Below are 16,854 nucleotides of genomic sequence, written 5' to 3' on the forward strand. Positions count from 1 at the left end.
AATAGGCCAACAAGAGAGAGAAGCCTGTCTTCTAAACCAGTGGTTCTCAAACTATAGTACGCGTACCACTCGTGGTACATGGAGCACCACCAGGTGGTATGCCATATGACTCTGGAACTTTGTTGTGTGCACTGAAAAATCAGGACGGGTTTTCATATTTTCTATTTTAATACAAATACGTAGCCCACGTACTACGATACAGAGTGCACTAATACTTGAGTGGACACAAGAGCTACTATGTAATTCTATACCATAGCGTAGGAATGCGTGCTATGAATTTAAGTGACCAATTCTATTTAAAAAAACTTATCTCCAGCAAATAGGGAGGTAGGAGAATGTGTGTGATTTTGGAACAATGCCAATGTTGTAAACACAGGAATGCATAGAATTGCAAAATGCAATCTTGTGAGCACAGGAAAGCATAATAGATAACAAAAAATATTTAAGAACTGTTCTAGGTTAATATGAGAAAAATACACAGAGCGTCTCTGTGTTTAGCTCCCATGCGCATGAAATAAAAACTTCTTTTAACTTCTGAGACGGACTCTTGAAACGGAAACGGGGAAAAATGCAAGGTTGTGGATTGCTAAAGCAGGTAAGAGCCACACTATTTTTGAAGAACCTTATTTACCGTTGGCAAAAGAGCTGACGCGCATTATGTGTGGCGAAAAAGCTGCTAAACAGCTTGACATGCTGCCCCCTCTGAAAGACAGTCACTCATAGAATTATTGATATGGCGGATGATATCAAAAGTACGCTGACAGAGCGCGTAAAGATGAGCAGATGCTTTTTACTGCAATTAGATGAGTCTGTACATGTCGTCGATTTGGCCAATTTGCTCATTTACGTTAGATACGAGTTTGAGGGTACGTTCAATGAGGATTTTCTGTTCTGTAAGCCGCTACCAACAGGAACTACAGGAGAGCACATATTTTAGCTTCTGAATGAATTTATCGAAGAGATAAAATGTGTCGGAGTTTGTACAGACGGTGCTAGAGCAATGACAAGCCAACACAGCGGTGTAGTTGCATGAATTAGAGAGGTTGCTCCAGAAATGAATGGACGCATTGCAGCATCCACTGTGAGACCTTTGCCGTCAAGAAAATGCCTGATGATTTAAAATCTGTTAGACTCTGTTGTGAATTGTATCAAGGCTCAAAAAATGAATTCACATCTGCTTTGCTCGACTAAACAGGCTCACCCCTCTCACTGAAATGGTGCTTTTTTATTATTTTTAATTGTTGTTGCTCCTGTTTTTTTTCTGTAAAGCGCTTTGAGAAGCCACCTTTAAAGGCGCTATATCAAATAAAGTTTATTATTATTATATTTATTATATGTGTATGTTAGTGTGTGGGTGCGTGCTCATGTTGTTCATTGAGAATTTCTGGGGTTCCTATGTGAAGATGACTTGTAGGTGGTACGTGGATGCTTTGGTTTGATCAGGGGTGGTACTTGGTCCAAAAAGTTTGAGAACCACTGTTCTAAACCAAACATTAAAACCCAGAATTAAATCTTTCTCTATAAATCCAGATGCTACAAAGAAAATTGGACCCTATCTCTCCTATTTTAAAAATGCTTTCACTAACCAGGGGAGACCATTTTACATCTATAATAATAATTGCTTACACTTATATGCTGCTTTTCTGGACACTCCACTCAAAGCGCTTTACAGGTAATGGGGACTCCCCTCCACCACCACCAATTTGCAGCACCCACCTGCATGATGCGACGGCAGCCATAGTGCACCAGAACGCTCACCACACATCAGCTATCAGTGGGGAGGAGAGCAGAATGATGAAGCCAATTCATAGATGGGGATTATTAGGAGGCCATGATTGGTAAGGGCCAATGGGAAATTTGGCCAGGACACCGGGGTTACACCCCTACTCTTTTCGAGAAAAGCCCTGGGATTCTTAATGATCACAGAGAGTCAGGACCTCGGTTTTACGTCTCATCCAAAGTATGGCGCCTGTTTACAGTATAGTGTCCCCATCACTACACTGGGGCATTAGGACCCACATGGACCGCAGGGTGAGCACCCCCTGCTGGCCCCACTAACACCTCTTCCAGCAGCAACCTTAGTTTTTCCCAGGAGGTCTCCATCCAGGTACTGACCAGGCTCACACCTGCTTAGCTTCAGTAGGTTGCCAGTTGTGAGTTACAGGGTGATATGGCTGCTGGTTATCTAGGGACTCTTTATACAAGAAATCAGTTTCCTAAAAATAATAGGCAGGCCTTCTTAAAAAGGTTCAAATACATAATGAGAGTAGGGTCTTTAAATTTAATCTGAACAAGGACCTTCTGCCTGGCACTGTCTCTTGTTTCATTCTGTTTGTCCCCACCCCTTTCTTCTACCTTCTGCTGTTCCTCTGTCTTTTTTATCCTATGTTCCTGGACCATGGATCACTCTTAATGATCTACCAAGAACTTAATTAAGGTCCCTTTGATCAGTGTGTTTCAGATCCCCTTTAACCCATTAAATACCTGAGCTCCTACTTCTTGCTTTGAAGCTCCTGAGAACTTCAAATATAGACACTCTCCAGATGGGGACCATTATCTCTAGGTTCTTATGACACCTCAATAGACTCTTCCAATAAGTGTAACATAATCCTCCACTTAAAGATTTTTTCCCCCCAATAATTGCTTTGTTCAAGAGACGTTATCAAGTGGAGAGGTATTTAAAAGGGGTCAAGAAATGTAACAGATTTCTGCTTTTACCTGAAATAAACATTTCAATAAACGGATAGAGCTAAGGCGGATAGGCTTTCTCAGCTTTCTCAGTAAATTAAGGCAGGCAAAATGATTGAGATTGAAGAGCTTTTGAAAAATGACAGTAATATTGACATAGTCAAAACCAGGTTAAACGTGGATTTCATAGAGCTGCATAAGGAATTTTATTAACTCAACAATGCGGTTTGGCAGTGCATGTCTGCAGAGTTATTGATGATCAGCGTCAGTGGCATAAGCCCAGAATGGCCACCTTTGCTGAATTTATCACAAAAACTGAAAGATGGCTGCATGAAGTCCATAAATGGACTGAGCTAGCCAGAAAGACTAATGCAGAAGTGAGTCCTGCTGATAGTATATCCGTGGTGTCGTCAAAACTTTGTAAGAAGACACAGAGAAAGAGCTCTAGTGTAGGGTCTGCTTCTCACATGTCTTCCTCATCTTCTGCCCCTTTGAAAGCAGAAATAGAAAGGGCAACTTTACTTGCTCAAGCAGCTGCTCTAAAGCAAAAACAAGCTCTTGAGAGACAAGAAGCTGAGTTAAAAGCACAAAGGGAGGCACTAAAACTTGAGACTGCTTTGACTGTTTCAGACACTAAAATTAAGATTTTCAAGGAACTTGAGCTTGGTCAAGCTACATCACTAGTGTCAAGCAAGAAAGGGAAGGCAGATGTGTTCAGTGATGCTTCTTGCAGTAGTGAGCAACATAATCACCCAGTCAGGAGAGAGACTATTTTGACAAAAGAGTGTCCATTTGAACCACGACTGCAATGTCAGGAAAGCCACAGTGATGTGCAATGGTTTAACACTCCTGCTCCGAGGGAAGATGGACTGGTTGGTGATGCAGAAACAAAATTATATCACAGAGATCTTAGTGAAACAACATAGGTCGTCCACACTGCCACGGTTGGAGATTCCCATTTTCAGAGATGATCCTTTGGATTATATGTTGTTCATTAGAGCCTTTGAACAGGGAGTAGAGGAAAAGACAGAGAGTTTCAGGGACAGGCTTTACTTTTTAGAACAACTCACTGGTGGACAACCCAAGGACTTAGTAAGAAGCTGTCTTCTTATGGACCCAGAGAATGGTTATTATAAGGCAAGGAAGCTATTGCAGGAGAACTTCAGAAATGAATGTAGGATAGCTGCTGCCTACATGGACAAGGCTTTAAACTCACCAGTTAAACCCAAGGATGGAGAGGCTTTGAATTCATTTTCACTCTTTCTCACTAGTTGTTGCAACACCATGATTAAGGTGGACTCTCTAGGTGAAAAGGACAGTGTAACTAACATGAAAGCTATCATTTATAAGTTACCCTACAAGTTGAGAGAGAAGTGGAGGGCTGTAGCTTTCGATGTCCAAGAACAGCTGGGTAAGAGAGCCAGGTTTCAAAATCTTGTTGGCTTTATCAGTAACCAAGCTAAGATAGCAATGCAGACAGTGTTTGGAGATATAAAGGACAGCAATGTTGTGGAGGGTCATGCAAATTTCAACACAAACACAGCCTCTCAGAAGAAAGATGGAAAAAAACATCCTCTACTGCAGTTGTAACTCTTAATAAGAACAAAAGGGATTATGTGGCTCCCACAAGTGCATTGACAAACTCTTGTGTGTTCCGTAAGGGAGAGTATGCTCTTGAGGTCTGTAAATTTTTAAGGAACAAAACACATAAGGAAAAGCTTGCATTCCTGAGAAGGAAAGGGCTCTGCTTTAGCCGTTTAAAGCAGGGACATATGAGCAAGACGTGTAATGAGCAGTTGTGCTCTTAGTGCCATCCTACTGTGTTACACATCAAGAGAAAGGAAAGACCTGTTAAACCTGTGGACAGTACAGAAAAAACAGATGATGATGAAAGGCAGTCAGTTACGAGTGCTCTTGTTAGTGCAGACAGAGGATCTTGTGGACAAACTGGGGCCAGTGAGAGTGAGTGCATTCTCTCTATAGTTCCCGTTCAAGTGAAGGCAAAGAAAGGCTGTAAAGTTGTGCAAACCTATGCCTTGCTAGACCCAGGAAGCACGGCAACTTTCTGCACCGAGGCGCTGATGAGGGAGTTGAACATCAGTGGCAAAAGGACTGCCATATTGTTGCAAACAATGGGCAAGGAAAGATCTGTGAGAACATACAGGGTGTCAGGGCTGGAAGTCAGCAGTCTTGTAGATAATGCTTTTATAAGCCTTCCTGATGCATTCTCTCAAAAGGAGTTTCTTGCAGCAAGACACAGATAAGTGGCCTTACTTGAAACAGGTACAGTACTGTATATCTGCCAGAAATCTCAGCAGATGTTGGGCTGTTAATCGAAGCAAATGTACCAAAGGCAATAGAGCCCTGGCAGATTATTAGCAGCGTCGGAGATGGTCCCTACGCCATTAAGACCAAACAACCTCTGAGGGATGATTCGAGCACAGCTCAAACACACTTCACAAAAGAGTTTCATGTCACTGCAAATCGCATATCTGTTGTGCAACTGGAGAATCTGTGGAATCAACAGTTCAAGTATGATTTCCCTGGATCTGGAAAGGATAAACAATGTGAAATGTCACCGGTAGATCATCAGTTTATGGCCATGGTGTCACAATCAGCCAAGCTTATAGATGGACATTTTAACACATGGTTACATTTGAGAAACAGAGACATCAGTGTGCCAATAACCATGTTGCTGTGCAGCGAGCATTGAACTTGAGGAGACAGTTCAACAGAAATCCTTCGTTCCATACAGATTACACAGTCTTCATGGAGGATCTCTTCAACAAGGGCTATGCAGTGAAGGTCCCTATTGATGAGCAGGGTCATATGAATGGTAGGATCTGGTATATACCACACCATGGTGTGTACCACCCAGTAAGGCAGAAGATCCATGTGGTGTTCGACTGTACAGCATCCTTCCAAGGGATGTCTTTGAACGCTCCTGCAGGGTCCTGAACAAACCAGTACTCTTTTGGGTGTGCTGAACAGGTTCAGAAAGGAACAAGTGGCAGTAATGGCTGATGTGATAGCCATGTTCCACCAGGTTAAAGTGACTGCAGAAGACACAGACCTGCTTAGATTTCTCTGGTGGCCAGATGGGGACATAAGCCAGGAAATGGAGGAATACAAAATGGCTGTACACCTGTTTGGAGTGGCATCATCTCCCAGCGTGGCAAGCTATGCCATGCCCTTAGGAAATGTACAGAAGATCGCAGAACGCAATTCAGGACACGTCTTGTGGACACAACTGCATAACTTTTATGTTAATGACTGCCTCAAGTCAGTTAGCAATGACGAGGAAGCTGTATCCCTGTGTCAAAAGCTGATGTCATTATGTGCAAAGGGAGGCTTCGGGCTCAATAAATGGGTCAGTAACAGTCACAAGGTCCTATCTACCATCCCAGGAAGTGAAAGGGCCAAGGAGATCAAGGATCTGGATTTGGAACGTGACTTGCTTCCCATGGAGAGAGCACTTGGAGTCAGGTGGCGTATAGAATGGGATGCTTTTCAGTTTCGGATCATGATCAAGGATCACCCACTCACAAGAAGAGGTCTGCTGTCTGTGATCAGCTCAATTTATGATCCTTTGGGAATCCTCGCACCTGTAATCCAATCTGCAAAGAGGATTTTGCAAGAGTTAAGCAGAATAAAGTTCGGTTGGGACCAACACTTACCGGAACAGCTTGCTGCAGAGTGGTTGCAGTGGTTGACAGATCTCAGTCGGCTTGAAGACCTAAAGTTGCTGAGATGCATCAAGCCAGAGGAGATTGGAGACCAGAGCTTTGCCCAGTTTCATCATTTTTCAGATGCAAGCAAAGATTATGGTACAGTGAGTTATCATCTGGATTCTAAGATTAAGGGTGCTTCTGAGTGTTAGTAGGTCAAGAAGAAAGTTGGCAGCCATCCCTAAACAGTTGAAGGGAGAAAACCTACAGAAACAGGTGGAACTGGAAAGAGCAAAGGCCAAACATTGCCTTTCTGTGGAAGACCTGACAAAGGCAGAGCTGGAAATCATCTGCCACTTACAAAACGAGACATTCCCTGAGGAAATCTCCACTCTACTTAAGGGACAGTGCATGAAGAGGACTAGTACCATTTACAAGCTCAATCCCTTCCTTTAGGGTGGAGTTCTAAGAGTTGGTGGCAGACTCTGTAGAGCTGCTATGCCAGAAGAATCTAAGAAACCTATTATCCTGTCGAAGGAGCTTCACATTACTACTTTGATCCTCCGACACGTTCATGAAATGGTTGGGCATGGTAATGTTAACCATATGCTTTCTAAGCAGCGTGAAAAGTACTGGATACCGGGCGCAAAAATGCTGCAATAAGAAGGATTCTCTCCAAGTGTGTCATATGTTGGCTGTTGCATGGAACAGCAGGAAATCAGCAAATGGCAGACCTACCTTCAGCCAGAGTTTTGCCAGATGACCCTCCTTTTACCAGAGTAGGTGTGGACTACTTCAGGCCCTTTGAGGTCAAGCGCATGTAATGATTCATAGCCGTTCAGGGACGCCAAATATGTAATGTTTCATAGCCGTTCAGGGACGCCAAATATGTAATCATAGCCGTAGCCAAAATGTAATGTAGTGGCTCTCTGAAGGCACCAGTTCTGTAGGGTTTGGGCATTTACTGAGACAATTATCAATTGTAGCAGTAAATCACAAAGTTGATTCTTTTGATGGCTTTAGAATCCAACCATGCGACATAACTCAAACAACGCACACACACAGGTACTAATACACGAGGATACATTTATTAATACATAGAATATGCATGTAAACCTAACAGATCTTATCGTGAGGGTTATCAGAATACAAAAGGTATATATTCAATCAGTTACGAAGAGTTACACATATCAAGAGGACATACGTTCAGTATATCATTCATTTAGACTGTTTCGTAAATGAACTTGGTTATAACTTCTACATTAGATACTCAAAACAAGTACAAAACTCTTAGGAATTAAATTGATATCAACTGGTTGGGATAACAATTGAATTCTCGAGCTGTAATGCATTGAAGTTGAATACTCATCCAATTTCTGGGGATTCATTTCTCCTGCAGGCACAAAGAATCAGCTGCAGGCTTGTTGCTGTCCAATCCGCGCTCTCTGGCTCCGTGCCAGGCTGTGCTGTGCGGCTTGCGACGGTGCGCTGCTGATGCTCACTGACCGGCTAGTTAGTGTTGGCTTTAACTAGCAAAGTTTGTGCACAGGAGAAAAGATGACTGTGGATCCCAGCAGGTCAGGAAGAGGACCGGTTCGTTCCTGATGAAGCGCTAGTTCTGAATAGTGATTCAGCTGTCGACAGTTCTGACCTGTTCACGAGGCCTGCTGCTGGTTACTCTCTGGCAACCTCCACTCTAGACTCTTAGAACAAAGGAAAGTTCTGGCACTCGGACACACTGGCCGTTCCGTGGTTGTCCGGGCTGAGTCTCAGGATGGTCAGGAGGCGCGCTGCGAGAATGTCCTGCCCTTGGGAGCCTTCTGCTCCTGGGCCGTCCTGCCCTGGAATTCTCCTTTGAATTCCCTTTAGAACAGTCCACAGAATCCTCTCCAGAATCTTACTGAATCTCCTGAATCTCTCAGGCTCTCTGTGTTGCCTGTTTTTACCTGGAGGAACTTCAGCTCGTTGATTGGCTGAAAGTTCCATGGGCATCAGAGTCCCACGTGGGTTACTCGGCCCTACCAGTCCCTGATTGGTTGATCAAGGTGAGATATGAGTCACTTAGTCCTGACACTTAGTAATGCAGTCCAGATGTCCATCCGGCACTCCCTAGACTGATAGGCGCCAGTGGATGACCATTGATCATGATAGCCAGACTTAGCTAAGTGCATCCTCCTTTGGGAGCTGTCCTAGGAAACCTTAAATCACCCTGCACTAATGGTCTCTCTGTGGCTGCTCCACAGAGATGAACAGAGAAATGGGGCCTCATTTGGGAAGCTCAGAAACACTTAATTCTGCCTTATTATTAAGCCTTACCGCTACACGCGGAAGGAGCACAATAAAGAGATACGAGGTAATTTTCCCATGCTGGGCAATTCGTGCTGTGCATATTGAAGTGGCTTCCTTTCTGGATGCTAGCTCTTGTGTGAATGCCCTGCGTAGATTTATTGTTAGAACAGGCTAGGTAAGGGAGTTCTACTCAGATAATGGAACGAATTTCATTGGAGCTGAGCGAGAATTTAGAGAAGCCATACGAAAATAGAACAACGCCAAGATCCATGACACTCTTCTGCAACATAACATCTCTTGGAAATTCAATCCCCCTATTGGATTACATCGTGGTGGACCCTGGGAGAGATAAATTAGATCAATAAGGAAAATCCTCAATTCCACTCTAAGAGAAAAGACCCTCGAAGAAGAAGGACTGCAGACAGTATTGTGGGAGACAGAATCTATAATTAACAGCAGACCGATAACTAAAGTATCCACAGATCCCAATGATTTGTCAGCCTTAACACCAAACCACTTTTTGTTATTGAAGACCAAGCCATTGCTACCTCCTGGATTATTCAGTAAGGAAGACCTGTATTCGAGAAGAAGATGGAGATAGGCTCAATACATATCAGACCTGTTCTGTCATCGATGGACAAAGGAGTATCTACCATTGCTACAAGAGCACCAAAAATGGTCCCAGCTGAAGCGAAACTTCATTCCTGGGGACGTGGTCCTGGTGGTGGTTGACTCTGCTCTGTGGGATTCCTGTGGAAGATTGTGGAGTGCTTTCCAGATAAAAGGGGACTTTTGAGACAAGTACGGATTAAAACAAAGACCAATGTTTTAGACAGACCAAACTGTGAGAACTTCCAAAAGTTCCTAAGGACATAAATCAGTCCTTGAAATTTAGTTATCATGGCTACTTTTATTTAAGCTGTAGTAATTGTTCCATTGTAGGTTAAGAACAATTAGAGGTCGGTAATGTAGGAGCCATGTGATGTTTTAATTTGGTTATATATGTTCTATATGAAAACCACATTGTTTTGTTTGCATAAATGGTGCATATGCCTTTAAGATGGCCAATCGCCAATGTTCTTTAATGGAAATTCTAGAAGTTTTAGTTTTAAAAAAACTGGAGGAAATTAGAGCGCAATGGTTCTGATGTGCTTGTGTAGCTTAGTTTAGTTTACTTAAGTTTTGTGGAATAGTTTTTGGTATTGTGGAAAACTTCTCCTTTTTTTTGTTTGTTGACAAAACCAAAGTGTATGTAAATAAACACGTTTAATTTTTAAACAGGGCGAAGTTCATTGTGGAGTCTACACGGGCATAGTCAGCCATAAGCTTGCATTTCATAAGGTGGAATTCGGATACTACAACATACAGTATAGAGAATTATTAGTAACTGTGTATAAATAGTAATAGAAAATAGGTTTTATTTTAGATTTTGATTGTAAAAAAAATCTGCTCCTGAAAGCATGAAGATGCTTACACCCTTTTTCCACCTAATCACCCCATATGATGATAAATATTATACATAAACACCAATAATTACAATGACTGATGTTATAGTTGCTCGCAGAAGAAATGAAATCAAACAATAAGAAATATTCAATATAAAAATGAATAAAAACTTACATATAAATACTATTAAGCACACTAAAAAACAGCATATTAAAACCAAAATATTTATAAGTACTTTATAACTTATATTTCTTGAGGCATATGTTGTTTATTGTTTTAATTTGAACTTTACAAGTGTTCATGAGAAATTAAGTTAAAACGAGCATTTCGATAAGTGAGTGAAATAATTCACATATTTATGAAGATGATGGAATAGTGCTCTGTACCTCAGTTTTTATTTTCAGTTACCACTAGCAGCTATATACAGTACAGTACTGTAAATATATATTTATATTAATAAATTAATATAGTTATTAAAATTCAGAATTTTACTTGGTTTATTTTAAATACCAAAAAATCCCTTTAGTTACATGTTTCCATATTAGTATGCGGTTACTAAGTGGCTGTAAAAAAGTAGTACAACATTAAATGAGGCTTCAGTTTCACTAACATCTAATGGACTTCAATTGCCACTTATCGATCTTCTTTGGGCAGTGAAAAACTGAATTTGGTAGGCTGAATCATACCATGGTATGTGAATTTTTTAATTGCTGCATCTGGAAAACAATGAAGGAGACTGATTCTAAAGGAAAATAGTCAAATTACCTTCTACCTAAACAATGTTGGGAATATTTGGGTATCCATTGTGTTCACTGATTGGGAAAAAACAATACCCCTATAATGTCACTGGTTAACACATTGAGGAAGGTGAAAGCTGCTGCAGCAATAAAACCAACAAACCTGAAACTTGAAAGCTAAGTTACACAATAACATTCTGAGATAGAAAAAAGAATGGCTGGTATACTTAGTATACACAGATAACAAATACTTGGAACTAAAAATATTGACTGCTGTATGTGAAAGCTTGAAGGCAGCAGCAAAAATGTAAAACAAAGGCATACTGAAATAAATGGTAAGTAGCTGAAATCATTTCTAAACCTAAAATAAAACCAGTGATAAAAAACCTTTGATATGTCCTTAACTTAAAATTAATGAATAGGAGACAATTACAATAACGGCCATTAAAACAAGAAATGAGACAAAATATCCATGAAAAAAAAAAACAAATGTTCTTTCCTCAATCAGCCTTCTTCTCTTACCTGTGGAGGTGCTTCTTTAAAACTCCAAGGCTCTCTTACCTAGGCTGGTGCATTCTAGTATATCCTGTATTCTATAATATATACTGCACATCATACATGAAATTCCACTAAATATAAATTATTTTTTTCCAGCAATTCCCTCAAGTCAGTTATACATATTCTACATTATATACATATAAAACCTACTGGCAATGTGGACGAAGCAATCACACTTTTACTCAAAACAAAACAGAGTGCTCAGAATACAAGTTACAAGTATTTTTTAACTGATCTTTTATTTTCTTTACTCCCTTTTTTATTTTCAAACAAAAATTACTGTCATTTATTTTGAATTTGTAAATGACTTCAGCCAAGCCATCACAGAAATCATAAACTGCCTTAATATTTGTATTTGCTAATAACCTTTGTTTTCTAAGTGAGTTGTTTATATTGCGTGTACATGAACCGGTTGAACTGAAGGATTGTGTAGGAATGAATCTACCTGGCAAAGGAGATGTGTTCTCTACAGTCTCTGCTGGCTGTTGGGGAGAAATGGCCTGGATGTCAGGTGCAGGGATGATGGTGTCTTCAGTAGGGTTGAAGGTAACTGAACTACATGAGGTTTCTGGATTTGCTGGATCCTTCAGCACAAACTGATGGTCTGTCAAGTGCTTGTTGCACACTGGAGTGGCCTGAGGGGTGTGTGATTTTGATTCATTTGTTGCCACTATTTACACAATTATCTTACCGTTAACATTCTGCAACATTTTATTGTGACAAAAAAAACTTGTTTAGTATGTTCAAATGTGTGAACTCACCTCTGAACATTGTGCTCATGTGTATCTTTTGTTTATTGCCTTCTATTCTTTAGATCTCTTTTTTATTAACGTTGGTTTAAACTTAAAAAAATGGTTAATGAGTTATAGTTAAAGTATTAAACGTTAGCAAGCTACAGTATAAAACATAAATGCGATTGTAATGACAGCACCACATCAACCACACAACACAAATAAATGCACACTGAAGACTTTTCTAATTCAATAGATCTGGATGTCTGAAAACATTTTATTGATTTGTTTGAATATTATTGTATGCATAAAACTTAATTTCTAAATTTACATGGTTTGATTACTAAATTCAACTACTATATATATATACTGATGGAAAAAAGAAATGCAACACCTCCTCCTCCATACTCTGGCCCTCCCCTCTTCGTGGAACAGGGTGAAGAATGACTCATCCGTGAAGAGGACCTGATGCCATTGCTGACGAGTCCATCGCATGGCCCAAGGCAGTCAGGTGTGATGTCTAGGAGGTGTGTACAGAGGGCCTCCGATGGGTCGCCTTGCTCTAAGGCCAGCAGCATGGAGCCTCACTGTCCTGTCACTGATGTGGGCATTGTGTCTGCCAGCAGTTTTCAGCAGCAGTACGGGTGGCAGATCTGAAACAATCACTCAGATGGACCAGTCTGATATGTCCGTCCTGCTCTGGTGTGGTCACTCGAGGGCGATGAATCTTGAACGACCAGTCCTGCCGGTCTGCTGAAACCTTCTCTGCAGTTGGGACACAGTGGAGTGGCTTACTCCATAGTGTCTGGCAACGCTGGCACATGACACGCCTGCCTGCAGCATGCCAATGGCCCTCTCCCTTGCTTCTAGTGACAATCGAGGCATTATGGAATGCACAGAAAACTGACTAAGTGTAGCCTTTTTCTTGCAATGACCTAAGCTTTGAATTAAGGCCTTTTTAAAGGTGACCTGATCAGGCATTTTTCCACATGGACCTCGTTGGGTAAAAGTGTACCTAACGAGCTTTTGTGTGAGGGGCATGTTGCAATGGCTCATTGCACACGCTGTATTGCTGGTCAGAAGGCTTAAAATAAATTTACAACTTTTTGTGAAAGTACTTAACTATAGTATTCTCATTCAAGAAAATGTTGTGTTTCTTTTTTCCTCAGTATACATGTACTGTAAATAGAAAGTTACTTTGATAGTTACTTTTGAAAGTATCAAACAAAAGTCTAACAGCATTAACTTGAAGAAATTAAGTTTAATGTGCAATTCCGGCATTCCATGTAGCTCCCTGTTTCTCAAACATTAACATATCTAACATGTTTACAAAATACACATTGTGAGAAGGTTTGTTTGAATGTCAAAAGGACAGAGCTTTGTATTACAGGCAAAAATACCAGTATTTTTTTCCAACTTAGTTTTCTTCTGAACAAACACAATATGGAATAGTCCATTGTGTGTTTATCACTTTTCCACAAACACTTTAATGCCACTTTTGTGGAAAAATGACAGAGTGCAGGCATATTTCTCTAATCTGCCCATCTTTAAACCACTCATATTTAAAATGTTACAGACAACAGAGCCCCATGCAGAAAGTTAAGTGCCAATTAGAGGAGAGGTATCCCTTACCAACAGAAAAGAAGCTTCTAAATACCTGGAAAGTTGCAGGGATTCTTTAAACTAGAGCCTAGGTGCCTTTTTACTGGGTGAACCATTTGGATACTCAAAAATAAACATTTTTATTAAGACCTAATGATTAATCATGGTTTGTAAAATAAGAAATCATGAAATGTTTTTTTCACTTTTATAAAGCAGTTATAAGGGCTTTTTAAAGCAGTTGTTGCATTTTTGCACTATATACAAAATATGAATATTGAGATTTTTTTGTATGTATGGGTTTTACAAATTATTGAAGATATGATTATTTAAAGTATAATACACATGATCAACATATCTTTCAGTCTGTTTACCTAAAGATTCATCAAAACGTCTTTTTGTGCATGTAAACAGCTTTTCTGGAGATTCAAACGATTACCAAAAAGTGATTAATATCTAGGAAGCAAAAGATTCAAGGCATACACAGTTAAAACAATGCAAAGATTACTTTCATGGTTCAGATATATGTGTGCAATTAAAACAACTTTTGTCCTTGTGTTTGTTTTATAGCACTAGGCACATAAGGTGCCAAATGTCAGTAAGTTAACCTTTTAATGCTCCCAGGTGCATTTGCAATAGCTTTTTGGACAACTTAAAATATTAATAGCTTACACTTGTAAAGCTTAACAGAATCTATGGCTGTAAGAGGTGGAGTAAGGTGCCTGTGAAAGAGAACTTTACCTTAAGACTCATAAATCTTTAGATTTTAGGCACTTTTGCAGTTTGATTCTTAATGTTAATAATATATTAAAACTGAATATTTCAAAAATTGTTTACTGTCAGTAAGTTCACATCTCCAGTTTCAGCCTGTAATTCATGCAAGATAGCATTGTAACAAGGAGTCCAGCTGCACGTACATACTTACAATAAGGTTCCAATTTATAATAAGCAATGCAAGAACTGGAAGTGCAACCAAATCTCAAAAGGCAACAATTCAATGGCAGTGCCACGCACATTTCTTCTACTGAAAAAAAACCAGAATATTTCATCTTTGTTTTTGGTTACAATAATTTTTCTTCTTAAACCTGAATACACACAAACTCAAAAACATTTGCTTTAATTACAACAAGTACATTCATTCCAAGTGCAAGTTCATCCTACTGTTTTCCATCATAGCTCGTGGATGGACCAGGTGAAACTAAGGACTGGGTAGCATTGAAGTTGCCTGGCAAAGGAGATTGGTTCTCTACAGTCTCTGCTGGCTGTTGGGGAGAAAAGGCCTGGATGTCAGGTGCAGGAGAGATGGTGTCTTCAGCAGGGTTACCGCTAACTGAACTACATGAGGTTTCTGGATTTGCTGGATCCTTGGGCACAAACTTCTGGTCTGTGGTATGCGTACTGAAAATTGGTGTAGCTTGAGGGGGGTGTGACGTAGATTCATTTGTCTCCTGCCAGATACAAAAACCTCAAGATTAGATAACATTATACAAATGATGGGTGAAAGCAAGTGTACAAGTAAAGTGATATTATCTGAAAGATGTTTTTTAGTCTCATGCATTTTAAAACCAAAAGAAAATCTTATTACCTTGAAATCATAGCAAGAAGAAGGAATTTATTACTGTAATATTATGGTATATCAACCCATCCATCCATTTTCTAACTGCTTCATGCAATTCAGGGTTGTATCAGCAAGTAATGGGCACAAGGCTGGATAAACCATGGATGGGATGCCAGTGTCTTGCAGGGCAGACACACACATACTGTACACCTAGCAACAGATTTCACATAAGCCAATTAATTTACCAGTATGTTTTTTAACTATGAAAGGAAACCAGAGGAAACCCTCAAGCCACGAGAACAGAGGGAGAACATACAAACTCCATGCATATAGCATGCCAGGACTGGAATTGAACCCAGGACCCCAATGCTGCAAGGCTGCAATGCTAACCACTACACCACTGTGCTGTTTGTATATTAGTACACTGTGTTTGTTAAAAATATAACTGAACCTGACAGCAGCATTCAAAGCAAAGTGTTTTTAATTAAAAAATGGGAAGACTACAAGTTGTAGATGAAAATATTCAGTACACACAGTATATTTTTAACAGATATTTGATATTCTATTACTTTGTAAACCTTTTGAATTTTGTTATTGATAAAGTAATTGCAGTATTTTTTGCAGTTAAATACAAGATTAAATGTTTAGGTAGAGTACTTCAAACATACAAATCCATACCTTGTGGAAATGTCCAGTCCTAATTACATGCATCTCTTTGTGTTATGTTATCTATAATATATTCAAATTGTTAGCAGTAAGGTTGCTTTGCACTACATTGTTCCTAAAGTAATTGTTGTATTTTACACTATAGTGCTTCGCATAAGTTGAAGTATCACTTGGCTATAGAGGTGTAGAATTTTTTTACATTTTGACACTCATGGCAAAAGTGACATACTGAACTTTCTATATCAACCAACGAGAAAGGTTTAGGTAACAAAAAGGATAAAAAAGGTCCTAAATCTGAAGCAAATTAAACTGACAAAGAATAATTTTATTTTGCATCCTCACCAAGCAAAATGTATAGTTCATTTTTCCTAACTTTCCAAAAATATAGAAAAGTAGAAATGAAATAAATTAATAGAAAAAATAGATTTTACATTTTGATTTTTTCTTGGTTTCGATTCTGCTTTCAGAAGTAGTTAATTTAAACATTAACATGAATATGGTTCTTTTTATGACAAATATAGTTTTTAAATGTTTAAGTTTGGATCAACAGCTTATTTTAATTTGTGCACATTGGATAAAGCCCATATGATACTTCTATATTTTATAAACCACAGTCATGGCCAAAATATTGAAACTTTTGCACTTTTTGCAAATAATTCACAATTGTCTCTTAAAATAAGTTAAAATTGAAGTATTTGGTCTCCACAATTTTTTATTTCTCTGTTAATATTATAGAACTATAATATTATAGAATATTATAGATTATTATAGAACCTTTGTTTTTGATTCAGAACTTAATATGTCCTTTTAAATCAGAAAAGGAAAAGAAATGGCATTGACACGACTGTATGTGCTTTTGTTAAACACATTACACAATATTGTTTAAATTCCTCATCATTTGTCACATGAAGAGA

At 39.4% G+C, this 16,854-nt stretch overlaps 1 protein-coding gene across 1 annotated transcript in view; it reads right to left on the minus strand.

The window, feature by feature from the left end:
* Positions 1-12,357: 12,357 nt before the first annotated feature.
* The window catches only part of mfsd6b (major facilitator superfamily domain containing 6b), a 40,423-nt gene continuing 35,926 nt past the window's right edge, over positions 12,358-16,854 (minus strand). The window contains exon 8 of the mRNA XM_088930267.1: positions 12,358-15,164. Within this exon, the coding sequence (XP_088786393.1) occupies positions 14,874-15,164 (291 nt within the window). The 3' untranslated portion in view covers positions 12,358-14,873. The remainder of the gene's footprint in view (positions 15,165-16,854) is intronic.

The sequence above is a fragment of the Atractosteus spatula genome, chromosome 13 (assembly GCF_055471065.1).
Source record: "Atractosteus spatula isolate fAtrSpa1 chromosome 13, fAtrSpa1.hap1, whole genome shotgun sequence".
In the NCBI taxonomy this organism is placed as follows: domain Eukaryota; kingdom Metazoa; phylum Chordata; class Actinopteri; order Semionotiformes; family Lepisosteidae; genus Atractosteus; species Atractosteus spatula.